The sequence below is a fragment of the Fulmarus glacialis genome, unplaced genomic scaffold, assembly GCF_000690835.1.
Source record: "Fulmarus glacialis isolate BGI_N327 unplaced genomic scaffold, ASM69083v1 Scaffold37965, whole genome shotgun sequence".
Lineage (NCBI taxonomy): Eukaryota > Metazoa > Chordata > Aves > Procellariiformes > Procellariidae > Fulmarus > Fulmarus glacialis.
In genome coordinates, this window is record NW_009215620.1 from 1711 (window position 1) to 12138 (window position 10428).

The 10428-nt window shown below is 53.1% G+C and overlaps 1 protein-coding gene across 2 annotated transcripts; it reads right to left on the reverse strand.

Moving 5' to 3' along the window:
• Positions 1-2060: 2060 nt before the first annotated feature.
• Positions 2061-7103, reverse strand: ARHGDIB (Rho GDP dissociation inhibitor (GDI) beta). 2 transcript variants are annotated; one of them, XM_009579003.1, is made up of 5 exons: positions 6915-7103; positions 6251-6334; positions 5322-5398; positions 3782-3845; positions 2061-2853 (listed from the first exon to the last, which is right to left on the reverse strand). In XM_009579003.1, the coding sequence occupies exons 1-5, from the start codon at positions 7090-7092 to the stop codon at positions 2654-2656; spliced, it is 603 nt and encodes a 200-aa protein (XP_009577298.1). In that variant the 5' UTR covers positions 7093-7103; the 3' UTR covers positions 2061-2653. The 2 variants fall into 2 exon arrangements, with proteins under 2 accessions (XP_009577298.1, XP_009577299.1); XM_009579004.1 differs by having other exon boundaries at positions 2061-2723; positions 3784-3845; positions 6915-7096.
• Between the last annotated feature and the right edge of the window lie 3325 nt (positions 7104-10428).

Here is a 10428-nt window from a genome sequence, read left to right on the forward strand (position 1 = left end):
ACAGAGCAGGAGGAGGAAGGAGCTTGCAGAAAGGAATTGTTTTTAAAAGGATGACATCTTCTCTGACAGAAGCCATGAGGTAGTGTGTGGGCAGCAGAAACCTAGGGCAGAGCTCAGAGAAGGAAGAAAAAGGTGCAACTTGGGGACCTTAAAAATAATGAGGATCCTGTTAGAGAGGCCTCTGGTTTATGGTGCTCTAACTCAATAAATATTTTTGTCTTGTTTCCTAAGGAAAAATATTGATGTCATTTCGGGGGCAAAGGGCACATACCCATCAGTCACTCTAATACTTTTGGCTGAATTCAATTGAATATAGGCACAGAGAGCAGAGATCCCAAGGATATCAACTCTGGGGAATGAAGCAGCAAGACAGAGAGACCATGCCTACACCCTCCCTGGGAGGAAGCTGCAGCTTGAGCCCAAATCCTCCTGGACTTCAGAGGACCCACACCAGCGCTGCTCCCTGAGACCCAGCTTCCTTGGCCCCGTCGCACAGGCAGTGCCTTGCTCTGTCTTTGCTGACTAAACAACTGACGTTCCCACTCGCCCTTTACCAGCACTATTTCTCTGCCACCCACATTCCTGTTTTGCTTCCCCTGCAGCACGTCCCTCTCTCCTGCTCCAGGGCTCCTACGACCTCCTTCACCATCCTCCCTTGCTCCATCTCCCTTTTTCTACACAGACCAAGTTCCCAGTGTTCTCCTTGTGGCCTGTCACCTAATCCCTCCACATGCCTGTCACAGCCCCAGCACTTTTCAGGACAGGAGCGGCCTTTTGAAGGTGTTTACACCACATCCAGCCCCACATTCCCGTCAGGGTGGGATAGGGCTTACGGTTGGCGGAGGGGAGGTGCTATGAACACACCTGGAAGAATCCAACGACCGCCACCTCCGCACTGCTGATGAACGCTTCGGCATCCGTGATGTCATTCAACAGGACAGGTTTCTCTGCGGTGCCGGCTGTGCCTGGAGAGGAGAGGTCAGGGTCGGACAGAGGGTACAAAAAGAGCAGCTCAAAGAGCGTTCCCCAACACACACACAAGCATCCCCCCCTTTACATGCCTACCCACACACCTCTCCTGCAAGCTCAACATGCTTGCACAGCACACTCTGGGTAAGGAGACCCACCATAAGGAGGACTCCCCACAGCACACCCATCCTTTTCCCTGAGCCGGGAGGAAAGCTTACTTACTGCGGGATGCAGAGCCGCCATCTCCAGCACACCCTGCTGGGGAGCCCCTGGTGAGCAGGGTAATGAAGAGGCATGGGAAGATGGAGGTGCCCATGGTGCCAGCTTGCCCTCTCCTCACCATGCCACCGTGCTCTGGTCCTCTCCTCGGCAAGAGAACACGTCAGCTGCTGCAGGGGCCCGCAGTCACTCCCGGGACAGTGGGAAGGGAGCAGCTGGCCCAGGGCGAAGCCTTCAGCTCGAGATAACCGCCTGGCTGGGAAAGAGCCCCTGCCTGCTGTGCAGGCCCCAGCCTTGGAGAGCCTCACCAACGCTGCCACCAGCACATCATCACCCACAGTGCTGGACATCTCAGCTACCCTGCACCTGTGCGACCAGGCGCCCCAGCTGAGTAAGAACATCCCTCCGTGTAGAAGGAGCCACTGCTCTTCTCCAAGTGCAGGGTCCCAGAGAGGCTGATGTTCCCTTATGCTTGGCCAGCGGGGCAGCCACTGGGACATGCAGCTCTTGCATTGGCTCTGGCTATGGGGAACAGCTGCCATGGTAAGTGTTAAAACATGAGAAGGCCATGTTATAGCTCCCTGGGCTCATTCACTTGCCACCCAGGATGAGAGGTGGGGGCTGTCTACCCCTGGAGTTTACCCCCGTAACAGGCCAGACTTTGGGCTTCAAAGAAGGATTCATGAAACCCCTGAAGGAGGCAGGTCTGAAATAATTTGCCCATAATTACGCTGATGTTTTGAAGGAGGAGGGCTATTTCCCTTCTCAAACATGCTCTTAAGCCTTCCTATAATGTATTCTCCCCATTTACCTCACTGAAAAACATAATCCAGAGGCATACTCCAGAAAAGAATGTGACACTCATGCAGAAAAGAAGAAAGAAACTGGTTTTATTCTTAGGACACTGAAGTCTTGTTACAGCATTTAGCTGCATTCCCCTTGACTGGTTTTGCCTGCACAAGGATGGATTTTAACGGGGTAGGGCACCAGATACAGACCAGGAGACCATCACGGGAGGTAAGTAACCATTTACAATGAGTCAGAGCACATGGCAAGTGTAACTCAGATAGGGATTTTCCAGGGACCTGTCCGCCCTGCCAGGTGATCTTGTTTCCTAGAAAAGGCACTTCCGGGACCGGAGTTGGTACAGGAGAGATGGAGGCAGCAGGAGGAAGTACTGGGAGAGAGGGAGGGAGATGCTTCCCAATTTAACTCATTATGTGACATGATGGGGCAGTGGTGAAAACGGGCGGGTTATTTTCAGTGTATCAGAAGAAGCAGCAAAGGCCGCCTGCAGGCCTGTGCATTGACCGAGGCTGGCACAGAGCCCCAGCTCCCATGGGAAGGGCTGCCAGGGCTGTGGCCAGCCATGGTGGCAGGAAGGAGCAGCGTGGTGGGCATGGCCCACCTGGAGACTGGTGCAGGAGGCAAGGGGATGGGAAGGGGGAAGGCAAACTGGGTGAACTCATTCTGTCCATTCCTTCTTGATGGACAGGTTCCACTCCCAGGTGAGATGGTCGTGCTTGTCGTCATCCGTGAAGAAGGACTTGTTGTGATACGTGCCTCGAGCCAGCATACCCTTAGGAGCCTCCTCAATAGGCGTCAGGAACTCGTACTCCTCTGGCCGTGGCCCGTAGCTGCCAACCATGAATGTGGCTTTGTCCACTAGGAGAAAACAATCCACAAGGGATGAGCCCCTCAGGTGGGGAATGATAAAGGAGACAAGAAGCCATGAGCGTGAGCACAGATCACAGAAAGGAGATAGTGGGGAGAGAAAGGGACATGTCAGCAAGGCAAACAGAATCAGTGGAAAAAGTGGGTTACTGAAGCACAAGGACAGCTGGAAGGATAAATGGATCGACAGGCAAATGGACAGGCAAATCCGTCTGCACCCTCTCACATGTATATGCTGCTGGAAGGGAGTGGGTACACCCAGCTTATGGCTTAAGATCTCTCTTGATCCCCCGTTACTTCTCTTTTCTGGTGAGAAGACACCATTTACATGTGCTGAATGGGACGCTGGAGCTTTAGAGATGATTGCATGCAAAAATGCACATGTGGGATACGTGTGTGCAAAAGGGGGCTTTCCTCTGCCTTGTCCAGGCAGGGCAGCACTGCACAAAGAGGAGAGGCCATGGGCAAACACAGGGCTCTGCACACAGTGGGAAGCTTCACAGAGAAGCTCTGCATTTTACCAAGTGCATCTGGAAGAGCTTTCAGGGGGTGGGAAGCTCCACACAGGCTGAGCCACTCTACAGGGGGCAAGGGGGAGTTGAAGAGCTCTGTATGAAGAGGAAATCTGTGGCAAGTGTCTCTAGGGACTTTGCTGCTGCAGACAGTGGTGTAGCATACAGACACCAGAGCTGGCTTGTAATGAGTTTGCACAGGCACAGGAAACAGTTGGCCTGGGTGATGCAGAGTACAGGCTAATGCACTCTGCTGAGAAGTCTCACCTCCTGCATGGCAGCACAGGGGGAACCTTGGGGCCAAGAAAGGCTCTGTCCCGGCCCAGAGCTGCAGAAACACTTCTCTGAGCAGAGTGAACACAGGCATAGGAGCGCTGGTGTGCAGGGCACGAAGAGCTCTTACTCACCCTTCACCCCTGTCCGGTAGGTGTGCTGCACGTATTTCAGTCCCGACACAATGTCCCTGTTTACCTGCAAGAAGTGACCAGAAATAAGTGTCACAGGAAGGCTTTTCGTTCTGTATCTGCTGTTTTGCTCTCCTTAGAAACATACCCATCTTGGATTCCTACACCACTGCTCTCAAGGGCTGAGCACAGAACACATCGTAGAAAGTCCTAACATGACTTCTCCATAGGTACGTGGAGACCTACAGCATCCTCTGTGCATCTTCCGCCCTTCCCCATCCTTTCCCTGACTTTGAGGCTGACTGGAGCCATTAGTCAGCTTCCCAAGACAGGCTGATGAGGACAAAGAAAAGTGAAGCATGGAGTTCCCAGTTAAGAATTTCCACATTGAAAACTAGACATGGATGACTAGAGCCATCACTTCATCACAAATGGGTGAGCACTCCCAGCTGCTCTCTAAGCTCAGTGGGGAGCTAGCAAGTTTCTCTTCAAGAGGCAGAGGGACACAGTTTTGTTCATAATCTTTCCTCAAATCTCCCATGGATAGCTTGGATGTATCCCTTGCTGTCCCCCTCCGGCACACACTGCCTCCCCGCAGCACTACTTAATCTGGAAACAAGACAGGCAGATCCTTTTACATCCCAGGGGAGAATTCACATGGTGCCAGCTCTTACCAGCCTTGGGACGAGGGAGGGAGTTAGACTAACTGGCTCCAGGCGTCTCCTGTCAACAGGGCTCAGATACAGATGGAAATATTTCATAGCACAAAAGAGAGTTGGAGGTGTCTCTGGGGACAGTCATCTCTCAGACAGCGAGCAAGCCTCAAAGAAGGGAAATCTTTCCTATAGAACCCACAACATTAACACTTTCCCTCCTCCATTTCAGGAAAACTATCTTCCTTCCCTTTTTGCCTTCTCTGCCAAAGCCAGCTTTGTCTGCAGCAAACGTGTGGAGATGATCACTTCAGCGCTGGATGCCACACTGCAGCGTGGCTGAGTTTCATTTTCAGCTGGAAACAGAGGAAATGGCTGACACACTGGTTATTGGGAGAGGGGGAGAAATAAGCCCGTTTTGGTATATTGTGACCCAGAAGAACTTAAGTATCTTCAGCCAAATACTACAGTATTAAATCTTTTCTATGCATACATGAAGCCCAGCAATGCAGACTGAACCAGTACTTCATGGAAAGTCAATACCTCTTCTCCTCCCTGTCCATTCCCACTTTGTGTGAATTAGAGATTTTCTGGTGGCTGAAAAGCCAAGTCAAACTCAGCCAAAACTACCCATCTGGCTTCTAAATCACCTGTTGTTCACCATTGTGAGTGGACAGAAAGCAACTTCTTCCAAGGAACGAGCAAGCAGAAGCAATTCCCTGGAAAGATCCGGTCCCTTGTTGGATAGAACAACACCTGAAGCTAGGGGAGCTTTACAAGGACCCAGCTTTCGGGCAGGCACGCTGCCCAGCTCTAGTTATCTGATAAACTGACTGCTGGTGACTGGCCTCAGCAACTGACGAGAAGCAATAGGAAGGAAAACAACTCACTCTGAAGTGGATCTTAACTCTGTATTCCACTCCTTCCTTTAATACGAAGGTCTCTTTCTTGAGCGCTTCAAGGTCACCTGTAAGGAGAGGATCAAGCCGTTAGCCAGAGGTGTCACAGTGAGACGAGACCACGCGCGGTGGGATGGGGCTGGGATTGGTGTCGGAGGTGAGCATCTCTTCGAAAGACAGGACAGCTGCAAAATAAGTACACGGAGGTCTGTATAAGCAATTGCACTGTGAGAGCACGTACACAGAAATGCCTGGGCGTACGTATGTGTCTGCGTCCACATCTATGAAGATAATGACTAAACAAACACAGGTCTGGGCACATATACACAAAGATATTTATGTGCAGACTCTTTGTTGGGCATCTGCAGGAGTGTGTACATGCTTCATCCATGCCCAGCCCCAGGCTGGGGTGCGTGGACCATGTTTCGCAGCTCCTGCCCAGCTTGCGAGGCTGCCTGGGCCCCGCAGGGCTCTGCGTGGTTTCGGTTGAACAGGAAGCCTCTCTGCTCCTCTGGGCCCAGCTTCCTCTCTCTGCAGAAAAGCCCATATAAGGTGAAGCCTGGTTCTCTCCCCATGTCCCCAGGAGCCGGAACTGCAGTATTGCTCGATTCTGAAGTTTCAAAACAGCTCGTTAACCCGAACGAATGCACATCCTTTGTGCTCGTGAGGTCTCATTGAGAGAAAGTATGGAGAGAAGGCAGGAGAAACCCAGGAGCTCCTAGACCCTTGACACTCTCCTCAATTACATCTCCTTTTCTTTTTTATACATGTATACCTTAAAATAAGAAACAAGGCTAAGATGCCCTCAGAGTTCCTCTAAAACCCACTGTAGCGTCCCAAGGACAAACTCCCTTTCAATCTGAAGCATGCCAGGGCCTTTGCTTGTTCCCTTCGTGCCCAAGGACAGAGTCTGTGCCTACCTGTAAGGTCCATAGTGATCGGTCCTGGAGCAGAGTCACATACCAGGGTGAGTCGGGTGACCACCACATTGGGAGCTGTTGGGTCTGCAGGTAGAAAAGTCAGGGGGAAGCTGTCAGCTTGCAAAATTAAATGCAGGGGAAGGGAACAACACTGAAGAAACGGGGTTGCTTTCCCACGCAGAAACTGCACTTCATGAAACACCCAGTAACGCCAGGCTTCTCTTAGCACAATAAGACCACGCATCTACCCAGTCTTTCAACATGGATCCCTCCAGCCTCCATCCCACTAGCTAGAGGAAATCTTTCCACTACAGGAGACTCTCCTCTGAAGATCATTCTCAGCAGCAAGGCCCCCTTTCAGCATAGGCTGGTCCCCTCATGTTTCTAACCCCTCAGGAGTCCTCCAAGGCCCACACACCTCCCACCACAAGTCCCTTTCCGATGCCAGCACTCCCTAGTAACCTTACACCTAATACTCAGAGCATCTTCCCTGCTTCCTTTACATGCATCTCTCCACCTGCCCATCCCCAGTCCTCCAGCAGAAGCAGTGCATGTGCCTGGTCAAACAAGCTCCCTCTTCTTTGAGGCCCCCTTGCCCCACCCCCACAGCACACTGTTGCGATGCATGTCCCCAGTCCCTTCCTATCAGCATGCCCCAGCCTACCTACTACCACAGGTCCATCTCCCAGCAGGGACTTCTTGTACTTAGCGAGGCTTTCATCGTCCTTGTCCAACTCTTGCAGCTCCTGCAGTGTTTTCTGGGGAGGAGGTTTGTAGTTGAGTTTCCCATCCAGCTCATCATCATCTTCCTCCACGTGAGGTTCTTGGGTCTTCTCGGTCATGGTCTCTTGGTCTGGGTAACAGAGGAGGGGGCAGTCAATGGGATTGATCGCAGGGGGGTAGCGTCCCTGGGGGCACTCGGTCTGGGCACAGTGTGGTTCAGTCCCCCGGGCAGGCAGACGCCCGCCCAGTGCCAAACGCAGCAGGATCGTTACAGGCAAATGGCGACGGTGATCGGCTGCAATTCCGACACTGCTGTGCTGATATTCTGGCTCGATCACAATCCCCCTCTGCCCCCGCTCCTCTCCCTGCAGGCACCACGTGCACACGCAGACCTACACCATTATTCCCTCCTGGGGAGGAGGTGCGGGAGCGGAGGCTGAAACCAGAGTGATTTACAGCCACTCTGCAGCACGGTTGCTGGCCGGCAACCCTGCAATTACAAGCCACTGTACGAGGTTTCAGCACTTGCCAGCTATCTTGCACAAAGAGCCACTGCCACACAGAGACACGAATAAAGCCAAGGCCAGAGGTTTCATTCACCCTCTCATAACGGGTTAAAAGCCATATTCAGGCAACATCTCATACAAAGACAAAATACCTGACAGCAACTCCCTTATATTAGCAAGTTAGCTGAAGCCCTCAAGGAAACACACCCGCTACAGTCTATCTGTTGGCGTTCCCGGTGCTTGCTCCCAGGAACAGCTCACTTCACGCACCGATCAGGTCTCCTTCCCGCTGAGGAAGGAAGCGCGACGGTGACCGCATCCAGCCGGCTGCAGAGCAGCCCTGCGTACCTGCGCTGAATCAGTGGGGCTTCTCAGAAAGGAGAGGCAGGACGGCTGGAGCCCGCAGCCACGCAGCCAGCACAGCTGGGACACGCGCCGCTGAACGCAGGAGGGCAGGGAAGCTGCTTGGGTGGCATCCCAAATGGGAGCCAGAGCAGGGAGAGATCAACTGATGGGCAGCCAGGCGGAGGGCAGGGAATGGGGAACAAGAGACAAAGGCAGGAGAGGTGAGCAGTGCTGTGCCAGGTCCCCCTTAGTCAGCTGCCTGCCTCGCAGAGCCAGCCGCATGGTCCTAGCCACCTTCCCACTCTTCAGAGAAAGGCTGAAAAACAGAGCAATGCCCTAGTGCGGTGGTGGTTGTCACAAATGGCCAAGCCATTCTTTGCCATTTGGCAGCAAAAGGATTTGGTCAAGCTACACAGATCATTCAGTTCACTTCAGCTTATCCTTATAACAACTCCTTCTCGGAGGCTGTTCCTGCTAAAAATTCCCCTTTTGCCTGCTTATTTGCAATTTCCCCAGTAAGCCCTTTATCCCTCTCTGTGGCTGTGGCCTTAACATTTGCCCCTGCTCCCAGAAGTTAAATTGGGAGCTAGTAGGATACTTTTCTTATTCGTTAAAACAGAAAGGAAATTAAAAAAAAAAATATACGCAACCGTTCAGGGTGAATCAGCAAGTGGAATTAGGCAGCCATGAGTAATATGCAGACCTCCCAGCGCAATTCCAGTGGAAAAAAAAAAAACCAAAACAAAGGAGGAGGGGTATATTGGCATGTTACAAAGGGACAGAGAAGGACCGAACAGCAGAGAAACAAGAATACTCAGTCCGGCATGCTAATGGGAAACAGCCCTGATGCAAGACTACTTTGCAATGGCATTTTGTGGTGAGTCAGGAACTAGTGCAGAGCGAGCAGCTGGGAGATAAAAGGGAATCCCAACTCAAATGGACAGGAAAGAAAGCACGTCCCAGCAGCTAAATAACCTTGGCTGAGTTCATGCCCAGCCCTAGGAGTGTGAAGGACCCACGTACCATGGGAAAGGCCCTTGAGCTTGTCCTCATGAGGAAGGAAACCAGAAGCTCCCTCATGAAAGCAACAATTCCTCATGCCCCACTGCTCTGCAGCCCCAGCACAGTCACCTTACAAAGCCTTGCGATCCCCTCAGTGCCATCCCACACTCGGCACAGGAAGAGGACGTGATGAGCTGTGGCAGCCACCGCCAGGTCTTGCCTTCCACTTGGGCTCCAGCTGCAGATCTGAGTCATTTCCACTCTCCCAAGCTCTCTCGTGATACTAGGCTGCATCTGCCACCACTACAACCACAGAGCAGAGCTGCCTGCCTGCCCCCGTCCTCCATGGAGGGGTTGTGGTTTATCCCAGGAGAGGGACAGATCCAGGCAATGGAGAGAGATATCTCTGGCCACACGCAGAGAAAAGGCAGAGAGTCAGGGCTAGACCAGCTGGTTGTTCCCCATCCCTCAGACCTTCCCTTTGCATCACACATGCCACAGAGACTTTCCCTGCCAGTCCGTGGGGGCGGCTCACTTGAGGGGGAAATGCTTTTAGGCTCTGAAAATCTCCCGGAGAAGTGGACAGGCAGACTGTTATGCCAACAGCAAGAGCCCGCTGGGGAACAGCACCAGCCAAGCTGTCTGGGCTGAACAACCCCTGACTCACATGTATCTCGGGATGGCACCGATCAGACCCAATTCTGGCATTTCTCCCCAGGATGTGGACCTGACCCTGCCTTCCTGACAAATTCCCAGGCAGGAGGTGACCAAGAGGAAAGCTCACATCTCAGCTGCCCCTGCCTCTACTTGCTCCACCTCTGGGACTTGTCCCCTCTGCAAGCTATGCTACAGATCTGCAAGATATGCTACAGGGCTCAGCCACCAGCGCTTCCCCAGAGTGATCGTGTCGGTACCCAACTGTCAGGGTCCCTGGGCTCCTGTATCACTGCCCAAGCCAAGGGCTGAGCTAAGATGGAGACCCCCATGGCCTCAGGCCACGAGCCTCATTAAAAATGAGAAAATTAACCCTATAAATGCTCTATGCAAGGAGAAATTTGGGTGATTTGTGCCCTGCCCCGCCACATTTTTCTTCCTTTCCTGCAGCCTCAACCCGCAGTCGTGCATCACCTGCACCTCTGAGGCCTGGCAGCACCACAAAGCAGCAGGGAGAGGGGCAGAGGCAGTGCTAGAAACCCTCTGCCAGAGGGAGAGATAGCTGCAGGAGGTGAAAGAGGAATCACGCCCTGCCGAGGGGTGCCAGGGTCTCTCAGCTGGGCTCTGCCTGTGCCTGGGGTGGGTGGCTGCCCTCGCACCTGCAGCAGGATGGGGCAGGAGACACGGTGGATGGTGGGCACCTCCTTGCCCCCGCCATGCCGCCACGGGGCACAAAGAGCGATGTCACAGGGACATCATTTTATTTGCCCTCCCTCTGTGCATCAAACTCACTCCCCCAAACCACCCCTGACGGAGGGCTTATCTCCAGGAAGCGGGTTTGACAGGGAGGAATCAATTTTCCACGATGGGGGAGAAACACACCGGCCCCACCAGCACCCCCGGCCCTGGCCTCCCCATCCCACCTCCCCTGGGGTGGGAGAGCAGAAA